At 35.8% G+C, this 23,858-nt stretch overlaps 1 protein-coding gene across 1 annotated transcript in view; it reads right to left on the minus strand.

Annotated features, from left to right (window-relative positions):
* The window catches only part of LOC117340704 (choline transporter-like protein 4), a 46,149-nt gene that overhangs the window by 2,055 nt on the left and 20,236 nt on the right, over positions 1-23,858 (minus strand). Inside the window, exons 2-19 of the mRNA XM_033902470.1 lie at positions 21,905-21,956; positions 20,367-20,440; positions 20,154-20,232; positions 19,447-19,534; positions 18,632-18,748; positions 17,945-18,005; positions 13,980-14,115; positions 12,785-12,981; positions 12,339-12,459; positions 11,904-12,041; positions 10,591-10,683; positions 6,925-7,027; positions 5,084-5,133; positions 3,875-4,051; positions 3,367-3,495; positions 1,216-1,285; positions 782-855; positions 83-153 (exon numbers count right to left, since the gene is read on the minus strand). Coding sequence (XP_033758361.1) covers positions 83-153; positions 782-855; positions 1,216-1,285; positions 3,367-3,495; positions 3,875-4,051; positions 5,084-5,133; positions 6,925-7,027; positions 10,591-10,683; positions 11,904-12,041; positions 12,339-12,459; positions 12,785-12,981; positions 13,980-14,115; positions 17,945-18,005; positions 18,632-18,748; positions 19,447-19,534; positions 20,154-20,232; positions 20,367-20,440; positions 21,905-21,956 — 1,830 coding nt within the window. The remainder of the gene's footprint in view (positions 1-82; positions 154-781; positions 856-1,215; positions 1,286-3,366; positions 3,496-3,874; positions 4,052-5,083; positions 5,134-6,924; positions 7,028-10,590; positions 10,684-11,903; positions 12,042-12,338; positions 12,460-12,784; positions 12,982-13,979; positions 14,116-17,944; positions 18,006-18,631; positions 18,749-19,446; positions 19,535-20,153; positions 20,233-20,366; positions 20,441-21,904; positions 21,957-23,858) is intronic.

The following is a 23,858-nucleotide window of genomic DNA, read 5'->3' on the forward strand; positions in this document are numbered from 1 at the left end:
ATAACACGCCATTACATATTATCAACCGCATAATAAGTTTTAAATTTTTACCGCAGAATTTGTGAGATATTTTTATACATACCAACTCCAGCTGTAGCCACAAGTTTGCTCAGGAACAATACATAGTCAGTAAGCTTGTCAAGCACAACAGCCCTAAGGAATAGTAAGAAAACCATTCAAGAAAGTAGCAACAACGTAAACAGTGTTAAACAGAGCTAAAAGTGAGAAAAATAGATTTACTTTACTATAGAATTCATACCAAGTTAGCTAGAAACTATCAATTAGAGAGGCAAAAACGAGTTTATATCAATTTCTGAAAATATAAGGTATTCGTCTCTGGTGATACAAAAAGGATCGATTCATAGTCTTCCTAACAAGTGTAAACACTGAAAACTAAAAGACAAGAAGCCCAAGAAAGCAACAATGGTGTAGGAATAACGAAGGCAAACTGATCACAAAATTGAAGTCGTTACAAAGCGGATAGCATGTACCTTTATAAAGACAGACATGTTTTTAGACATAAAGTGCATCATAAAGACAGAATATATAATGAATGAAGATGCATGAATGCAAAGTCCACAAAACATTTCCCTCTTCAAAATATATACATTGTATGTAGTCATGGCTTGTTTCCCTATTAAATAAAAGCACAAAGGTTTGACGAACAACATAAAGTGTTTGTGGAGATTTCTTTACCGTATCAGATAGATTTGTAATTCAACACCATAGTTCCAGTTTTATGTAGAAGCAATATCACTTACTTTACAATATTTCAACCTACCTTACAACATTTCGAAGTATCAGAAAGAATGCATCTTTCGCTGCTGAACAGAAATTCTTCCCATAAACTGCAACCTGCGCAAGAATATAGTGAATATATGAAATTAAGAATGGACTAACATGATACTGTTGTATAGTAATCCCACACCAACCATAACCCACCAATCTAATGACTGTTGCAATTCAGTTAGGCCTTGCTGGCATTTTACTATAAACAAACATATTTTGATGGCTGCTTCCCTCTCAACAGCAATATTAATACAAAGGTACTTTGACATATAATTGGATGAAACATGTCTCAGACAATGTTGGACACATAATTTTTAAATTAAAAGTCACAGTTTTAACCACTGATATTTTAACTTCCTCATAAAAATCCCAAAGAAAACTGTACAAGAACACATAATGTATTATTATATGATATGTTATACTTACTATTATGTATGCGTTTCTGTTCAGAAATTTTACACACTTTTCAAGACACCAGAAGCAGCATTTTAAACATGTACAAAAAATAAATATTGATTTCATTAACCCTTATGTTCGGATTGTACTATGAATATTTCAATTTCTGTATCATTTAATGAGTTTAGATCATATTTTGGAAATTCGAATTCGTGATATTTGTAATAGCTGTTACTGTTTCGTGTGATAATATTCTGTGACTTGTTTTAATTATATAATGGATATTTTGCGGGTGATATTTATTATGGTTGTTAATATAACAATGATAATCCTGATGTTTGTTTAATAGAAAATTATGTTTTTGGCGATAAGGTTAGTCATTTCCATGATTGTGGCCTCGGGTAGGATATTCCTAATACTATTGTAAGACGACTATTTTCCTGTATTTTTTTTATGGTTGACAATATTTCTGGTGTGTTTCACAGGTAACAAACTGTTGGTGATTGTTTCACAGGTGAAATATCTTTTGTGATTTTTCACGTGTGACAAACTGTTGGTGGTTGTTTAACGGATAACAAACTGTTTGCAATTGATTCATGAGAAACACATTTTTGGCGATTGTTTAACGCGTTACAAACTTTTGGTGATTGATTCACAGGTGACAATATTTGTGGGGGTTATTTCACGAGTTACATATTTCTGCTGATTGTTTCACGGGTGCCAAATTCCTGCTGATTGAATCACGGGTGACAAACCTTTGGTGATTGTTTCACGGGTGACAAACGTTTGGTGATTGTTTCACGGGTGACAAGCTTTTGGTGATTGTTTCACGCCAGCGAGGTTCCTATTGTGCAACTGGGATTATTTCAGGGTATCATAACGCTATTATTGCGTTATTGCGAAATGCAATGCTAAGGAAAATAAATGTTTTATATGTTGGAAAAGGATCACGATTTTTCGCGGCACATGGTTTTGCACATATTTCATATCTGGTTATTTGTCAAAATATTGAAAGCACATCACTGATGTAAACATCAACTGTGCTCCAGATGATGGGATTCATGGTTTAATCCAGATGTATACCGGAGGAGCTGTAACGCAAAGCATCATTGTTACAATAATGCCCCGCTCACTAATAGCTGAAGCGCTGTCGTCTTGAAAAAAACTACAAATGCATTCAACTAAATTATTTTTCTTTGTATTAGCGGTCTAGATAAAGAGATCCGAGAGCATTAACAGTTCCACAAACGGCACACATGCATATACTATGTTTAAATCCAGTTCAAACAGGTAATAAATGGAATACCGGTATTTGTCGTAAATTCCATGTATATTGAATCAATACCATTCTTTTTGTGAAAGTTACTAAAAAACAAATATGTTGGGTTTTTTTTGTAACTACGATATGCCTACAAACAGGAATAATTTTATCTACTGTCGACTATGGAATCTTTCGATGTGCAAAATCATGTGCCGACATGGTATGTTTTATTTCATAAACATAAACGTAATAGAGTTTAGAAATAAAAGTATAAAAATAATGTTGCGTTCGGGGATAACTGCTTGGTACAGTTAGAAAAATAATATGTTATCACCATCGCATACATCGAATAGGATTGTGCCAGGAAAATGAAGCATGAAGTCGGGAATTGATAAATAAGTTCTAGGACTGTCTATATTGACGTCACAATTGACGTGATATTAGCCCGGCCCGATAACAAGAATTGGCACGGTTGCAAAGACAACCTTTATAACACCCTTATAGCGCGGGCAAAATGTATATCCTCACTGAAAAAAGTGTGATCATCGGAATTATTTAGCAGCAAGGCTGCTCTGACTTATATGCTTCGGTCATTTATTAAGATATTTTGTGTCTCGTATCGTTTATAATTTGTATGTATGTTCGGTATACACGTATTTTAGTAATTTATAAATAGCATAAAAAAAAACAATCCTCAATGCTCTTTGGACTCGATCTACGTCAATCTGGTACCACCGTATGAGGTGAGAGATATCGGTATTATATAATATACTTACAGTGCAACAACATACTTTATATTCTAATACACATGCATTTTAAATAACAAAATCCCGCTGTGTATTTTCAATTCCAGAAATCAAATTAGTAATTCCCAATACTGCATTACAATGTGTAACATATTGTATGATTTTGAGACTCACTTGACAAAAAATCTAGCCACCCTATTTTCACTGTCTTTAAGTTTGTGGTCAAGGTACTCCAGCACAATCCTGATGAACTGGATGATAGCCAGTATGAGCGAACCAAATGCTAGTGACCCGGTGTGGTACCTAAAAGGTACAAAATAACAGCAATATCATAATATGTCAATGTATGTATTATTCAAACGAAGCTATTGAAAGCATAAACACTATATTCCTCTGCATTATGGTTTCCTTCTTAAGTAACACTACTAGCTTAGCTGGTTGAGCCATAAAGTGCTCGGTGACTTCAAAAATATATGGTCTTATATTGTCATAAAAACATGGAGCCGTACTTAGACGTTTGGGATCGATGTATTTCTAATGGAATTTCAACGATACACAAAATAAAATAAAGAATACTTTCATAATACAACATTCACAATTTAGAGGAAAAACATATTAATGTATTAAGTTAAATAAAAGTATTCACTGTGGAAATTTTGAAAGCGTTCAAGACAAATCTTACCTCAAAGCTCTCCAGATAGATCCAGTTATAGGGAAATGAGGAATATCCTTTGGCTTTTCAAAGGCCCAGTAATACGAGGCGAATGAACCAGCTAGGACCATTTGTCCAAACGCAATCACAAAATTGTTAAGCCACAGGAACATGAATAACATGAAGACCTGCATAGGTATTATATACCTGTAATCAAATTAATGAAGAACACTTATGTCAGGTGAGGTTATGTTGAAAAACAAACGAAATACCGCCAAGAAAAGCAAAGCAAATAATGATTCATTCTAACTCATCAATAAATCGCAGATAAAATATTGGGAAAAAAATACGCGAAGACACATGACAAAGTTCATTAGTGGGGGAACAGGTGTTCCCGAAGGATAAGCGTTTTCTACTTCGACGACAAAAAACATCGAACGATTTAATTTTCCATTGATTAAGATATCGTTTCCAATGCTTGGCGTCCACAATTGAAGGATCTGTATTTGGTCTACGTAAGACTCATAGCTTCTCTACTTTTCCCCTTTTCCTCCTAATCGTATGAAAGCAATCGGAACCTAGATATGAAATCTGAGAAAAATCAATTAAAACCTTTCTGAGAAAAAGCTATTACAAACCTCAATGGTTAAAATCCAAGATGGCCGACTGTCAGCCATTTTGGTTTTTGGGTCAGACTTAAAATTCCTATGCATAACTAGGGACCAAGGAGAACCTACAGGTTGTACATATTAATCCTATGAATAAGCTATACCAAACATCATCTGTCAAAATCAAAGATGGCTGTCCGTCAGCCATATTTATCCCGATCAGTCTCAAATTTGAATAGGCACAACTAAGGCCAGAGGTAAATCTGCACATCAAGTTTGAGAAATGTCCTTCCAGTTATCTCAAGAAATAGTGATAGCAACCTGTCAGCCAGTTATTTTTTTCCGATCAGTCTCAATTACATACGAGCACAACTAGGGACCAAGAGATATATACACAAAGTTTGATGAATATACTTCCAGGGCTTCCCAAGAAACAGCAATAACACATTTCAACAGTTAAATTAAAGATTAATTTTGTTTTCATGGTTATGCTCAAAATTGGATAGGCACAACTAGGAACTAAGAGAAACTTACATTAAAATTTAGAAATAGTAATAACAAGGATTATTTACGGACCACGAACGTAGGTCGATTTAATGGACTAAAAATCCAGTAATAAGGAAATACTTACTCTGTCCCACCATACTTGACAAAATCGCACAATGAGCCGAGAGTTGTGTCCTGACAAGAAGAATCATTAACAGGAGATATTTCATTATGTATATATTCATATAAATCAAAAACAAAAATCATAACGGACAAATAAGTTACATGTACAGATATGTAAATAACATGATATTCAAGTGGGCTGACACCATATTCAAACCGTTGATCGACTGAGCAATTCTACATTAACATAATCATTTTTTTATCATATCTTTATTATTAATTTCATTTCATTTATTATAAACTTTTCAGCATAAAATACACATATCGCATTGGAATTTTGTTTATTTTTGACGAAGATCAACATTGGGGCATTGATGAGCCATTTCACAAAAAAAACGTGTTTAGTGACCAGTTTACCATGGCAACTAACATTTTTCCTAAACAGGATGCCAATGGGCCTTAAAGGCTGAATTCTAATATATAACAGTCAATACTTCTTACCAAGTTTTAATTCTTTCCAATGGCAAATCAACAAATGTTGCTCACAAAATCTGATTTCCTTATATAACATTAATTTGTACCCCCTCCCAAGGGGGAAATGTGAGACCCCAGGATAAGGGAATTCACAATATTGGTAGAGCACCTTAAGACCCTTCTATCTATGAAAAGAATTTGATTCCACCATGTAAGTGTATCAAATGAGAATTTTTTTAAATTACCTGTCAATTTTACCCCATATTTATTACTGTATCCAAGTCTGAATTATTTTCAATAGCAAATCAACAAAGGATGTTCAAAATCTTATAATTTCCCTATGTAAACTGTAGTAAAGTTTATCCAACCCCAGGGGACACGTGAAACACCAGAGCCGTGAAATTCACAATTTAGATTAAACACCTTAGGGGCCCTTTCATCTTTGTAGCGTAATTTGACATCTGATCTGGGTCATGATTAGAAGAAATTTGACATTTCATGACCAAAAAAATGTATTGCCCTCCAACCCACAACAGCTTGGTTTCGGAAAACCTTTATATATTGTAATGACAACTTCCTCTTTTATTCTATTAAACCTTTTCCCTTCTTTAATTATATTGTTATGCTTTCTTGTGTTCCATTGATATTTTAGTTGGCTACAATAGGAAACATCGGGCTGCTCAGTGTTGCCGCAGTACATAAGAAAGTGAAATATATTATCGTCAAACCGAATTGCAGAATATCGATGATGCCTTTAATCTGGAGGTTTGTGAGATCTAACTCTAAATATTATGCTTCATTTCGATTGCTTTCTCGGTAGACATGTTGGTAAAAAGAGACTGCAGCATTTGAAATTAATCTTTTTGCATCAGGAGCTGCCGTCCGTCCAATCTTTTGTGATATGGTGTTGTGTTCGAATTAGCCCTCAGTGTACATACGTTTCACTGGTCAGATGTCTAATGACAGATCACTGTTCAGTTGTCTGGTGACAGATCACTGGTTAGTTGTCTGATGACAGACTGCAGTCACCGAGACGTTGCGCATCAAATCGATTACAGGCTTTGATCAACGAAAGTCTAATCACAAATAAACAGCTGAAGACATTTCCATAATTTAGACTTGGATATCCATGTTGGCTGGAAACCACAGTTTTAGAGTAAACAAACATAATGGGTATTTCTAAAGCCACTGGCTAAAATAGTAACAGTGACCTTGGACACAACCCAAAATCTCCGAAACTTTAAATGGTCCTAATTTATTAGAGGATGCCGCTAGAGCGCTGACGAACGTTACGTTTTGTACAAACGTACAAGACGGACGGAGAGAAAACCTATATTCAGACTCCACCTTTCCGGTTTTACCGGTAGGGGACTATTATTTAGGACTTACATTAGGTGAACAGGTGACCCTCTCAAGGTAGTAGTTGACACCGTCAGTCGAAGTGTTGGTCGAGTTGTTGTAATACTGGGCATCACCCATGGACGCTATATAGCTGTAGTACCGTCAAGGCATAATGAATAAAACGTAAACAGTTACAGGAATCCATGTTACACAGAAACAATTAACCGAAACACTTACAGGAACTCTGGTGACACAGAAACAATTAACCAAAACACTTACAGGAACTCTGGTGACACCTAAACAATAAACCGAAACACTTACAGGAACTCTGGTGACACCAAAACAATAAACCGAAACACTTACAGGAACTCTGGTGATACTAAAACAATGAACCGAAACCCTTACAGGAACTGTGGTGACACCAAAACAATGAACCGAAACCCTTACAGGAACTCTGGTGACACCAAAACAATAAACCGAAACACTTACAGGAACTCTGGTGACACCAAAACAATGAACCGAAACACTTACAGGAACTCTGGTGATACTAAAACAATGAACCGAAACCCTTACAGGAACTGTGGTGACACCAAAACAATAAACCGAAACACTTACAGGAACTCTGGTGATACCAAAACAATGAACCGAAACACTTACAGGAACTCTGGTGACACCAAAACAATAAACCGAAACACTTACAGGAACTCTGGTGACACCAAAACAATGAACCGAAACACTTACAGGAACTCTGGTGATACTAAAACAATGAACCGAAACACTTACAGGAACTCTGGTGACACCAAAACAATAAACCGAAACACTTACAGGAACTCTGGTGACACCAAAACAATGAACCGAAACACTTACAGGAACTCTGGTGACACCAAAACAATGAACCGAAACACTTACAGGAACTCTGGTGACACCAAAACAATGAACCGAAACACTTACAGGAACTCTGGTGACACCAAAACAATGAACCGAAACACTTACAGGAACTCTGGTGACACCAAAACAATGAACCGAAACCCTTACAGGAACTCTGGTGACACCAAAACAATGAACCGAAACACTTACAGGAACTCTGGTGACACTAAAACAATGAACCGAAACACTTACAGGAACTCTGGTGACACCAAAACAATGAACCGAAACACTAACAGGAACTCTTGTGATACTAAAACAATAAACCGAAACCCTTACAGGAACTCTGGTGACACCAAAACAATGAACCGAAACCCTTACAGGAACTCTGGTGACACCAAAACAATAAACCGAAACACTTACAGGAACTCTGGTGACACCAAAACAATGAACCGAAACACTAACAGGAACTCTGGTGATACTAAAACAATGAACCGAAACACTTACAGGAACTCTGGTGATACTAAAACAATGAACCGAAACCCTTACAGGAACTGTGGTGATACTAAAACAATGAACCGAAACCCTTACAGGAACTGTGGTGACACCAAAACAATGAACCGAAACACTAACAGGAACTCTGGTGACACCAAAACAATGAACCGAAACCCTTACAGGAACTGTGGTGACACCAAAACAATGAACCGAAACACTTACAGGAACTCTGGTGATACTAAAACAATGAACCGAAACCCTTACAGGAACTCTGGTGACACCAAAACAATGAACCGAAACACTTACAGGAACTCTGGTGACACCAAAACAATGAACCGAAACACTTACAGGAACTCTGGTGACACCAAAACAATGAACCGAAACACTTACAGGAACTCTGGTGACACCAAAACAATAAACCGAAACACTTACAGGAACTCTGGTGATACTAAAACAATGAACCGAAACCCTTACAGGAACTGTGGTGACATCAAAACAATGAACCGAAACACTTACAGGAACTCTGGTGACATCAAAACAATGAACCGAAACACTTACAGGAACTCTGGTGACATCAAAACAATGAACCGAAACACTTACAGGAACTCTGGTGACACCAAAACAATGAACCGAAACACTTACAGGAACTCTGGTGACACCAAAACAATGAACCGAAACACTTACAGGAACTCTGGTGACACCAAAACAATGAACCGAAACACTTACAGGAACTCTGGTGACACCAAAACAATGAACCGAAACCCTTACAGGAACTCTGGTGACACCAAAACAATGAACCGAAACACTTACAGGAACTCTGGTGACACCAAAACAATGAACCGAAACCCTTACAGGAACTCTGATGACACCAAAACAATGAACCGAAACCCTTACAGGAACTCTGGTGACACCAAAACAATGAACCGAAACCCTTACAGGAACTCTGGTGACACCAAAACAATGAACCGAAACACTTACAGGAACTCTGGTGATACCAAAACAATGAACCGAAACACTTACAGGAACTCTGGTGACACCAAAACAATGAACCGAAACACTTACAGGAACTCTGGTGACACCAAAACAATGAACCGAAACCCTTACAGGAACTCTGGTGACACCAAAACAATGAACCGAACACTTACAGGAACTCTGGTGACACCAAAACAATAGACCGAAACACTTACAGGAACTCTGGTGACACCAAAGCAATAAACCGAAACACTTACAGGAACTCTGGTGACACTAAAACAATGAACCGAAACACTTACAGGAACTCTGGTGACACCAAAACAATGAACCGAAACACTTACAGGAATTCTGGTGACACTAAAACAATGAACCGAAACACTTACATGAACTCTGGTGATACCAAAACCATGAACCGAAACACTTACAGGAACTCTGGTGACACTGAAACAATGAACCGAAACCCTTACAGGAACTCTGGTGACACCAAAACAATGAACCGAAACACTTACAGGAACTCTGGTGACACCAAAACAATAATCTGAAACACTTACAGGAACTCTGGTGACGCCAAAACAATGAACTGAAACACGCCAGAAGAGAAACTGAGGCGATACTAAAACCAGTACAAAGAAAACAAGACCATTTATTACTAAGTTATAACCGTCTGTGCGTCGTCGACTCCCGCTATGCATTAAGATCAAATCAAAGTAATGCATTTGGGTGGTTACAACGAATCCACCAGGTATTAACCCATCTCACTTTATATCTATCAAGTAAATAGAATACTTTTCAATGAGATCATGCCATCGACCATAAAGCTGTCGCTGAAATCATGATATTCGGACTACAGGCAGGGGACGTGTATCACGAACAACAAAGGATACCGACATAATAATGAAACCGAAACTTAAACAAAAATAGCGATCTGAATTGAGTGGTGACAATGGAATAACTAGGCTTTTCATCAAGCCTCTAACACCTCTGACTTCATATCGCATAAGGAAATCGAAATTGTTAAATGAGACCACGCTGTCGACTATCAGGACAAGCTTTGTTACACAGCAAATATCCGTTCACATCTTGAAAACATAAAGATGGTGATATACTTATTTGGCGGTATGCTTTCCTATGAATTGAGTTTGGTTTTTTAGCCAGGGTAATTTAAGGACTGCCAGGTTTTGAAGGTGAAGGAAAGCCGGAGTACCCGGAAAAAAACCTCCGGCCTACGGTCAGTACCTGGCAACTGCCCCACGTAGGTTTCTAACTCGCACTCCAGAGGTGGAGGGCTAGTGATAAAGTGTCGGCACACCTTAACCACTCAGCCACCGCGGCCCCCTATGAATTGAGAGTTTCTGTAAATAGGAAATATTGTTTTAAGGATACGCAACACTGACTCCAAAGTAACCAACCACGCAGACTTGAAGGATGAATGGGAAGATTGGCCAAATCAGTGTGAAGATCATGTGGCCGATAGCTCTGAAACATAGATTTAAAATTGATAATATGACGTGCAAAATAGAACTACAGGTGATACATTCAATTGTCAAAATATGATGTGTTAAATATAATTACAGGTGGCACATTAGTCAAAATATGATGTGTTAAATATAATAACAGGTGACACATTAGTCAAAATATGATGTGTTAAATAATCACGAAATACGAACCACCATGATTTGTATAAAAAGTAAAGACCATCTTTAGCAATGCTTTAAGATGGATATATAAGGGTGCTATTTGAAGAGTATATTCAGATGTAATTGAATACGCAAAGTATGTTTAGAAATTATGTTGGAATATTTGGCCGGATTCGTTCATCCGTCTTCACAAAATCTTGCTCTCGGAATTTTTGAAGAAATATCGATATCAGATTAATCTTGATCGTTATCTTTTATGTATCATATGAGATTTAAATTTAATTTTGAAACAGACCGTTAATAGGAAAGGGTCCATCAAGTAGCCGTCTTGGATTTAGACAGAGAATAGAAAGATTTCAGGCAGTGAAGGAGAAACGCAACACGGATCGCCTGATAATGGGCATGTCTGGTTATCAGATTGTTTTCTCTTAAAGTAAAATGAAATATTACGAAATTAGGCATAATGTTTTGGTCTACACCAACATTAGTGTTTATGATATTTTCGGTAGGGTAGACAAATCCTCACGATTAGTCGTTAGCCTTAGAATGGGTTGACTACTGTTGAGTTGTTCGCCGTGTGTATCTGTGGCTATATTCCATCGTATACACATGTGTGTACCCTCAGTGTACAGTGCACGTGAATATAGTAAGTACCTGGTCAGGTAGCCTGCGCAACAGCATATATAAATAACCTAGACTCGTTACCTATCATTGTATACCTGTAGTTCCTGTCCAGAACGAAATAACTATAGTTCCTTTCCGATACAAACAGCATGTACTTCAAGTTCCTTTCCAATACGAACGATTATATTTACCAAAGATGTTAAAGTATGAAGTGTTCCATTACACATACGTATATCTGAATAGCTCCATAGTAATAAGTTGGTATGTCAACGAATAGAGAAAAATTGTTTGATTCGACCCCCAATTCAGCTGTAGTTCGCGTTCGCCTACCTGGAAACCAGTAATGTCTATCATAAATATATCAATAATGCACAACAAATGGAATGACATATATAAATGTTTTGCATGGAAAGGAAAGTCAGTGATAAGGCTCACCTGCTGGCTTCTTTGATCAGTTCAATGGCTATGCAAATTCTCTTCACCAGGAAAATGAATATCAGGAGGAAAATGACCAGGAATGTTGCAGTAGAACAGGCTGAAACAGAGGTGATTGTGTACAATACATAATAGTGCCTAGACATTTATTTCCTATATTTCAAATTATAAAGTACAAATATGATAAACAGTGTTAAATGTCGCTTTCAAAATATGTAAGGGTTAGTGTAGTCATGTTAAATGCGTATTCTTTTCATCAGTGTCAATACAAGTAATGAATTATTAAAAATGGTACGGTGAATGAGGTTTTTGTGGAACAAAACGTTAGAAGAGAATTGGTTTGATAATTGACATAAAATATGTCATACATAAACATTTGTATATGCATCGTGTAAATAAAACTGGGAATGTATTTTGATCTTACCAAAAGCAAGCCAAGTCTCCTTGAGCTGGAGGTAGTAACTGAAGTTGAGGGCGAAAGCTTCAGACACTCCGTAGGTAGCGGTACTGTTCTGATTCTTCAGTTCATAGTACTGCGAATAGCTGTAGTAACATGCTGCAAAACGACAGAGTATCTTCTCATAAAAGATAGAAATATACAGGATACCGAGTAGAATTTGACGTAAAATGATGACGCGTTCACCTGACACTTCCCGTCCATTACAACTAACTGGGGGAATATTATTTAGATATGACATCCTATAATATCATTTTATATGTATCATATTTCCACTTTTCAATATGATATAATGATTTAACTACATAATCCGTATCTTTTTTCGTGTTTCGATAAAAACAAATTAACCCCCCAAAACGTCAATATCCTCCCAGCGTCTATACAGCCTACTGTTAGTAAGGAGTCGTTATGGCGTAAGGCTTACCGAATCCGAGAAGTCCGAACACCAGAACTACGCTGATCCAGACCATAACGCCTGCAATCCAACGCAGCAGAATGATCCAAATGAAGCATGCTACCATGGCGATACCCGCAAACACCAGCAGGAGCCACCAAGACGCCACAATGTCCTTGAAGACCATCTCTATATACTGCGTGGCAGTGTAAAATTTAGCCAGGTAACTACGAAATCAGAACAAAATGAACAATATTACTTCATGTAACAGTGAAATGCATTCTGTAACATGAAACATCGTTTTCCACGCTCATGCGAGTGTGACGTCGCGTATTTCAGTCAATCACATGTGTCAGACATGTTCCGTCAAGTTGCGCTGGAGTGCAATATGATATTCTATCACAAATACGGTATTTATGACGTTTTGGTGAACATGATGGAATACGATATGATGCAGTTTAAATAGCATGAGATCATAACTTTAGCATTCTGTGTTCTGGTTTGGATACCGAAATGTTATAAAACAGTTATAGTGCTATTAATAGCATGATTAATGGACCTCAGATGACCAATATGGACATCGGTCGATATGAACAAAGTGCCATAATTGTAAAATACCCTTCATTTTTGCTGACAAACCATTTTTTGTCTCTATTCTTTTTTAAGGTAACATTTCATGCATTAATCTTGACCTGCAGATGTAAAAACAGACCACGAAGCATCACTAGACCAATAGGTCCGTTCTTATTGTGTAACCGAACAACGCTGGTGCAATCGGTCAAACCGTTCGATAGAGGATAAACGCTCTAAGTTAAAGGGTTTTATAATCAGCTCTGTTGAATCGTTTTTACATTTGTATGTACATGTATTCAAATACTGTTCAACGCTATATTCACCGAATATATTAGGTGAGACAATACCTGGCGGAGCCATGTAAGCATTCCAGAAACTAGCTACCTAACAAGGTATCAGATTGATAAAAATTACTTCTTCCTGGGCCTTTTTCATTGCGTGTAACTAAAAAAATTGTATTTTGTAACTAAATGTTTATGAAATTAATTACAATTGATATATTATAGATTCAAAAATTAATTATCAAATGAACTAAATATCAGCTGATCCCGTAATTTATAAGTTTCCTTGACGAAATCAGCTGCGCTGTTTGCTATATAATGTGGAGTTTCAAATACGTTTTGAAGTGGTAATAGAAGCATTTATCACTTACTAGCTGGCATCTGTCATTTCATTGGCTGTGACAGATCCACCACTTGACGTCGTCAGGTTGTAGGACCCAGAGGTTTGTAGGTTAGAGGCATAATTTGTGATTTCCAGAAAGAACGAGGGCACACAACGACCAACAACTACAATGAAAATACTTACGACGTCATAAAAATAGCATTTATCACCACTTCAGTGATAATCAACACCGCCTGCTGCTTTCACATATAAAATGTACTAATTTCCTTGTTCATAACATCTTTTTTTTCAACGCTTCCTCCGTAGTTTCATCTAAACATGTTTTTCAGCCAACATCTGTATCGGTGTTAATAAGAAGCCTATTTATAGTTGATATCGAGTGCTTACAGAAACTCATTAAAGACTCTTTGGTTTGTAGCCCCTGTTACCAGATTTTTACTTTGCGATATTACTGTGCGACATTAAACTGTACGATATTACTGTGTGACATTACTGAGTTTTATTGTATACTTAGTAATAAATACAGGTTTTTTTGCATATGCATTATGGCGCCAAATCTCCCGATCCGTAATCCTTACCCATGCATTATTGATTCAGTAATGCACCCCAAACCCTGTATTGGCCCTCTTCGCGGAACACCTCTAAATTTTGCGTCTCATCAAACTATTCGGGTCTCTCGGGTTTTGACGTAGGTGCTGTGTTGTCAGCGAAACCAAAACAAACAACATGGCGTCGAGTAGACGAAGGAATGAGGACATGGGAGAGAAGATTTTTAATTCGCTTGCAGCACGAATTGCAGAGCTAGAATATCTCGCCGAGAAGGAACACATGGTAACCGAGGAAATTGATAACTTAAACTTTACAATAGGAGAGGTCGTACAAGCCGATGTTAACCAATCGTTCCATGATGAAGCGGGACTGGCAGACGACTTCACGGAATTCATATTTGACACGGAAACAGTGGAACCCCAGCCCCAGGACAAGATCGATACCGACGGAACACGTGAGTTTGTGGCTCGGATGAAAACTCAGTCTGACATGAAAATGACATGGTAGAAACACCTTTGGAAAGGAACTTATTTAGAAATCATTATAAATTTGACAGATATGAACTTCATAAAGACTTAAAAAAACTTCAATATTATAAAGTGTTTATAATTCAATACATTAAAAATTTGAATCTGATTTTTCTTGTCAAGTTATAATTGTTGTTTTGATTAATGTTCTGTGATTTATTACTAAGAATACAATAAATTGAATAAAACATACCTTTTTCCATATCGGACCCAATATTGGCCCCGAGACCCCAATATTGGCCCTCGGGCCTTCGGCCCTTGGCCCTTGGGCCAATATTGGGGTCTCGGGGCCAATATTGGGTCCGATATGGAAAAAGGTATGTATTATTCTCTATATATTATACTGTTATATTATACTGTGTGACATTACTGTGTGACATTACTGTGCGATATTATACTGTGTGATATTATACTGTGCGATATTCAATGTGTGACATTACTGTGTGATATTATACCGTGCGATATTATACTGTGCGATATTATACTGTGCGATATTCAATGTGTGACATTACTGTGCGATATTCAATGTGTGACATTACTGTGTGATATTACTGTGTGACATTACTGTGTGACATTATTGTGTGACATTACTGTGTGACATAACTGTGTGATATTACAGTGTGATGTTAGTATGTGATATTACTGTGTGACATTACTGTGTGATATTATTATGTGATATTACTGCGTGACATTATTGTGTGACATTACTGTGTGATATTATACTGTGCGATATTCAATGTGTGACATTACTGTGTGATATTACTGTGTGACATTACTGTGACATTACTGTGTGAGATTATTATGTGATATTACTGTGACATTATTGTGTGACATTACTGTGTGACATCACTGTGTGACATAACTGTGTGATATTACTGTGTGACATTACTGTCTGACATTACTGTCTGACATTACTGTGTGACATTACTGTGTGACATTACTGTGTGATATTACTGTGTGACATTACTGTGTGACATTACTGTGTGACATTACTGTGTGATATCACTGTGTGACACTACTGTGTGACATTACTGTGTGATAATACTGTGTGATAATACTGTGTGATATTACTGTGACATTACTGTGTGACATTATTGTGTGACATTACTGTGTGACATTACTGTGTGATATCACTGTGTGACATTATTGTGTGATATTATTGTGTTACATTACTGTGAAATTACTGTGTGACATTACTGCGTTATATTACTGTGGGATATTACTGTGTGACATTACTATGCGACATTACACAGGAATTATATAGGACTTTTAAGTATGAGTGTTTAGTGATATGAATTTTATATGTCGAATGATGAAAAAACCAGCGTCGTACAGATGTATCGTCCTTCTAAGAAAACTGTATCCAGACATACGTTAAATCAGAATCCTTTTAAAATATTTGAGTACAGAAGGCTGGGATTCACTAACCATATAATTCAGTAGATAAAATGTCTGCAATTAATACGTTTTTGGTAGTAAACATTATATCCTGAATGAATGCCAGATTGACATGAACATTTTTTTTTTTTTTTTTGTCTTTCACGTCCTCTTTCATATATTTTGAAACTTTAACATGTAATATAAAGTTTCATGAAGTGGGATAAATTTCAAACGCTGGCGGGTTTAGGTAAATAACTGTTTACAGATGTCTACTAAGAGTCATCTTAATAGCAAAACAAGTAAAATCAGTGATATTTTACAAGCCTATAAATAACTAATATATTGCAATTTAATGCAAGTAACTTCATCAATTGTTAGTATGCATTTTGGCTAGCCATGGGTCTTGCTGCTGACTTGTTATTTGTTAAGCTGTTTGTTAATTTCGGCAAAATATGCGAAAAATGCATGTCTTAGGGGAACATTTTCAGTATATTTGCATCATATTGCACAAAATATGATGTCGTTTTGCTCACAGTTGTATGTAGCACACAATAGGAGTATTGGTTTGACCGGATTTGTATGTATAAACACTTATTTTATTTTGATCTTCATATGCAAATGGCGGTTGTGAATAACATCACACAATTATGGCAGATAAGGAGGCATTTCAAACATCGGAAATATTCTTATTAGACACCATTTAGAGCTCTGAACACAAGAAGAAGACTGTTCATAGGAAAAACTTTCAACCGCTGAGTTTGGAATGAAAGGAACAAATTTCTGAAAAAAGGGCCAAAACTACACAGTTTAACGTTTTGGCTGGAAAACACCCTTCTCACTATGATCACATGTCCTAATAGTCAGAGATAGGGCATTCTTGTTTATTGAAATGGCTGCTCTGAATAATTTTACATACATATAACATACTTGTGTAATATCATTCACAGCCGCCATTTCCAAGGTCAAAAGAAAATAAGTGTTCATACGTGCATAAAGTCAAATTCTGTCAAACAATTGCTCGTAGTCTATGCAATAAACACTTGTGAGCATAACGGCATGATTTTTTTTCAGATTTGATTATTTGTGTGACTGATCCACAGCTCCATTTTACCACAAAGTAATTATACAGAAGAAACAGTTGGATCACGCACCCGCGGCGAATAATTTGTGATTTTGAGAAACTACATTTCCAGACAAACAAGTTAGTATATTATATGACTATTTTTTGCATTTGTGGGTATTTGGTCGCTTTTGATTTAACATCATTCTCCTATATAGATGGCCTTTAACTGGTACATTATATGGACGGTACTTCTAGGTTGATTTATAAGTCGAGCACATCCATATTAACATTGCCATTGTATCAGATAATACGGTTAACGGGCATGTTATAAATTAGGTTAAACCTTGGGCATATTACAACTGTCTCTCTTGAAGCGGCTAACTACGTTGAGGAGAACAGACTTGCTTCTACTTTTACTGTTCAAAGGGCAATAACTCAGTTAGGAAAAAAAAAACATTTTATTTGATTGCTTACTTGGAGTATTCTTTACATAGTAGGCTGCGCAGTCGTCATTTGACACAAGGCTACTGATTTGCTGAAAAGAAAAGAAAAACTTAATGACTTTATAGAATATTATTAATTTTCATAATGATCATCATCATCATCATCATCGTTATCATCATCATATCATCATCATTACGCAAGACTTTTGAATAATTCCGTATCAGATATCAGTGTTAGACTTAACATTTTACAGTTTCAGCTATAAAAGAAGAAAGGCTGGTAGGTCAGATTATCGACAAGAGGAAAGTGCCGGGAGTTTTTACCTCAGTTGACTCTTGGAGCATCACACATGTCGATCAATAACATTAATAAAAAAAAACAATGCAGTCCCAAACAATTGATATTTGGAAAGTAACTAACCGAAAAACAGAAATATAAAAAACAAGATATTTTCAACATTTATGGTGGTAGGTGTACAACGCAATTCCATTCGAAAATTATCCCAAAAATATGCACTGCACATCATGGGCCATCATGGGCCATTATCAGGTTCCATTTTGATATCGGTAGTCCAAAAGTCTACGCTTTTGATACACGAATCAAAGATTTATAAATCAATTAACCATATTGTAATTAAGTGTTCTTGTGGTCAATGAACAACGCTTGATAGGAGTATGTATTGTCTCAATGTCATTTACTACTGACGTCATCACTTACTGTGTACGAGACTGATGTTGTATCTATGGAGTCCTTACAGAGAAGTCCGGATGTACTGGTGGTTGCTATAGCCTCCAGATAAACCCAGTAGTCCGTGGTACATGATGACACACATACCTGTAACAGTCAAATATTTAAAACAATTCCTAATACTAAAACGATGTCCTCTTTTTTTACAAATCTACACATAAACAAAAGTAAATTTAACTTGTATCCCCTTTTATACATATCTACACATGAACAGGAGTAAAGTTTACCTGTGGCGTTGGACATAAACAGGAGGTAAGTTTACCTGTGGCGTTGGACATAAACAGGAGTAAAGTTTACCTGTGGCGTTGGACATAAACAGGAGGTAAGTTTACCTTTGGCGTTGGACATAAACAGGAGGTAAGTTTACCTGTGGCGTTGGACATAAACAGGAGTAAAGTTTACCTGTGGCGTTGGACATAAACAGGAGGTAAGTTTACCTGTGGCGTTGGACATAAACAGGAGGTAAGTTTACCTGTGGCGTTGGACATAAACAGGAGGTAAGTTTACCTGTGGCGTTGGACATAAACAGGAGGTAAGTTTACCTGTGGCGTTGGACATAAACAGGAGGTAAGTTTACCTGTGGCGTTTGACATAAACAGGAGTAAATTTACCTGTGGCATTGGACATAAACAGGAGTAAGTTTACCTGTGGCGTTGGACATAAACAGGAGTAAAGTTTACCTGTGGCGTTGGACATAAACAGGAGGTAAGTTTACCTGTGGCGTTGGACATAAACAGGAGTAAAGTTTACCTGTGGCGTTGGACATAAACAGGAGGTAAGTTTACCTGTGGCGTCGGACAGCCTGCAACAATAGCGTTTGCTCCCATCTTAGCACATTGTAGGACATCAAAATACATCAGGTATGGTTTACCCCTGACGAGAGAAAAAGATCACTCAGATTAGACTGTCCAGTTATGTAACTATACTGTCACTGTATGTCCGGATAATATTGGCATGATAAATGGGTTCGGTGATTCAAATGTCAAAACCGATCTACCAAAGCTCGTGCAAAATACATTCGAAAGCATTTTGTTATCCAATGTTACACGAAATGTATCGTATCAAGGATTTACTATTTTCTGTATACAACTAAGATACTAGTATAAAGTAATACAATGATACGCAAGGGATGTTTCACATGTAAACTGACATATATACTTCATATGTATACTGACATGTATACTTCACACGATACTCACATGTACTTGTATGAAGTACATGTATACTTCAAATGTTCTGATCTGGCCTATACTCTACGAACAAAAATATCTGTTTTGCTGGTATATTTTCTTTTATATACTAGCATTTGCACTTTACCTCTGATGTCCGTGCTAATAAAAGTGAGAGAATGAAGTAGTGATAAAATCGTTTTCAGGTCCTGTGTGATACTGAATCTTGTATTAGTGTTCAATAAATGATATAGATTCAAAACAGAAAAGTTGGCTCATTACTACGTTGTCGAATAGATCAATGTATGTTGTTTAATACTCACGCTTTGGAGTCAAGTCCACATACGTTGCCGGAGCTGTCAGTAGGGTAGATCAACTTGTAAGGGTTTCCTCGGGTAAAACCTGCAGCAAACATAACACTTTAATATCGCCTGATCATTTGTGTATAATCATGTGCGGAATCTATGATGGCTTTGTTGGGTAACAAACGAAGATAGCATGTAGTCTAACTTGACAAAGACAAAATGAGTACGTACCGAGGATGGAACACACCGCCATTCCCGAGAGGAAGAAGAGGAAGAGGAGACAGCATATTATATCTGTACAGGACCTGTAACAGTTTTATATTCATGACTCGATGTATATGTTACTTATTCCCTGTTTAGGGGATATTCCCTAGTGAGTCTTATGTGTAACAATTTTCGCAATGTATACATCCTAATTATTTTTTCGTGAAATTACAGTACTTACAATATTTACTGTTTGATATACACTCCTGATAACCGTCAATTTTAACATGGAAATGTCAATATATAAACATTAAAATATCAATATAAAAACATGAAAATATCAATATATAAACATTAAAATATCAATATATAAACATGAAAATGTCAATATAAACATGGAAATATCAATTTTAAAATGGAAACATCAATATAAACATGCAAAAATCAATATTAACATGAGAATATCAATATTAACATGAGAATATCAATATATAAACATGGAAATAATAATACGAACATGGAAATATGAATAAGGAAATGTCAGTATAAACATGGAAATATCAATATATTTACATAGAAATATCAATATATAAACATGAAAATATCAATATATTTACATAGAAATATCAATATATAAACATGAAAATATCAATATAAAAATGGATTTTTAATATTAACATGAAATATCAATATTAACAATGAAATATCAATTCATAATCATGAAAATATCAAAATCAACATGGAAATATCAATTTATTAACAAAGCAATATCAATATCACCATGTAGATATCAATATTAGCATGGAAATATCAATATCAACATGGAAATAGCAATATCAACATGGAAATATCAATATCAACATGGAAATATCAATATTAACATGGAAATATCAATATATAAACATGCAAATATGTATCTAATTGAGAATATTCTCGACCTTCTCATCTGCATTGTTTACACATTATTAACTAGTCTTAGACTTACATGGGCCCATCATTGAAATGCTTCATCAATAAATCAAAAGAATTCGGATCAGAATATGAAATAATTGATTCCATATATATATAGAGGATATCTAACAGTGTCTTCAGTAATACCAAATATATTTCACAAGTGGGGCTAATATTTTGATATTTTTCACGAGTGCGCAGCACGACTGAAAAATATCAAAATATTAGCCACACGAGTGAAATATATTTGGTATTACTGAAGACACTGTTAGATATTCTGTTTATTACATTTTGTATCAACGAAAAACCTACCCCGTATGCTAACTAGGCCTACAGCGAAAGTTTGCATACAAAAAAAGTAGTTCCTACTGGCCAGGTGCTGACATATATGTCGGGCTTTCTGATTGGTCAATTATTTTGGTATTTTCTAATCATGAATTTGATTGGTCAAATCAGCAAAAGTGATATTCTTCACTAGTGAAAAATATCACTTTTATAGAATGAATAATTTTTGATATTTCACTGGTAAAAATGTAATAAATATATATATAAAGATTGTGATTATCGTCTGTCTTAGCCTACAAATGATACAAACAGAAAAAACGTTAACGTACCGATTCTTCAGTGGACCTTTGAAGTTTGGATCATATTTTCTTGGCTCCCCGGCTGAAATAAGAAGTAACCGTTATCTATATATTTGTATAATGATGCTTATGATATCCCGATAATATATACTTCATGGTTTTATAGCATAATTACCAGCAATCACTTTGATGTGTCATTCCGATGTCAACCGATCAAAAATCTAAATGTTATGCGTTCATGTTTGGAGCAAATGTTTTGTATACAATGATAAATTTCGGAATACGTCATCATAATCTCTTATCTAGTGAGCATGATGTGATCAGTTTTTATTATGTAACACAGAAAGTGACATTGAGTAAAATTCATACATGGTCCAAATCTCTCCGTAATTCTTGGGATTCGCGGGTTCATAATCTAATAGTAAAGGCTAATCTAATAGATATAATTTCAGCACCAAAGTCATTAAACTGGAAAATGAGAAATATCTAAGAAAAATTACAAAATATTGATGCTGACAGTTGGCAATATCTATTGTTGAATGATAATAAAAATGTTAATGGTAATAAATTACCTCTATATAGAACCTATAAGTATGAGCCTACAACAAGCGATTATGTGAAATTTGTTCAATTTAGAGATAGAAGAGGTCTGTTGTGCAATTTCAGATGTGGGTCACTTTCCCTAGAAATTGAAAAGGGACGGCATGCCAAGCCGATTTTACCCGTACAAAACAGAATCTGTAAATATTGTTTATCAAATGAGGTTGAAGACGAAGTTTACTTTTTAATACAAAGTATTTTTTTATGATGACTTACTCTGGCCTCTTTTAGATGACGATAACAAATATGTTGATCTTAATAGTATGGACAGTTTTAATCAGTTCAAATATCTAGTTGATAAATTTCCACCAAATCTTCTAGCCAATCAACTTTATGCTATGTGGAGGAGAAGAAGCAACTTTTCGTAGCTTTTTATTCATGTAACATAACGTGGCTACTTACTGTACCATTTTCAATAGCTTGGGATAGCCTTACCTTATCAACTTTTAGCATGCAATATCTTATACTTTATTTTGTTGTATAGGGTCTAAATAAGTCATGACTGGCTGGACATATCTTCCTTTGAGAGAAATATTTGATGATGTATTTTATATGTTCTAAGGTGTTTGACACTTTAATAAACAATTGAACTTGAACTTGTAACATGCGAGATCATGCCGACAATCGCTAATTACACATTGCCGTTCAGTCCTTGTTCGATTCCCCTCCTCGTCTTTACCATGATCCTATTGACACGAAATGTGTCGAGATGGTAACATAAAATAGAATTACAAAGAGTACAAGATGGTATGATGTACTGTAGTCAAATCGGCTAAGCTTTGTTTAATACTTAGTCATAGTTGTTAAACGCTATTATTATAGAGATTAAACTGTAATATATATCTAAATAAATACCAATTACCAGCATACATATCATCTTATTTGAATAACGTTTAAATTAGCATGTCGATAATGATGTCATGTAATCCAGTACAAAAACTTTGTCTTATTTAATGTACAGCACCGTCAGTAAAGGACTAACACGTCAGCATAAAATCTGTATCTGTGTATGACAATTTATTGTTGATGTATTTAAGTAAAACAACAACGATTGAGTCATGTAGACCTGTATGGAGGCGGTGAAGTATATTTACACAGTAAGGTAACCTCAGCCGATATTAGGTCACGATTATTTTATATATGGTACACGCACCACGACGAGTAGATGATCTAATGATTTAAAATCAGATATAACTAGGTGTATACTTAGCTATTTAAGTACTAATAACAGGAAAATCACATCCGTTCATGATCTTAAAACACGTATTGGATTCACTAGAATACCTAGATAGCTTAAATATTATGATTGTTGCCTAGAGAGTAATGAAAGGTCCCCGATATAACAACGATCGGTGTCTAAAAGGCATGACCAGGTATATCACGG

Source organism: Pecten maximus, chromosome 2, assembly GCF_902652985.1.
Source record: "Pecten maximus chromosome 2, xPecMax1.1, whole genome shotgun sequence".
In the NCBI taxonomy this organism is placed as follows: domain Eukaryota; kingdom Metazoa; phylum Mollusca; class Bivalvia; order Pectinida; family Pectinidae; genus Pecten; species Pecten maximus.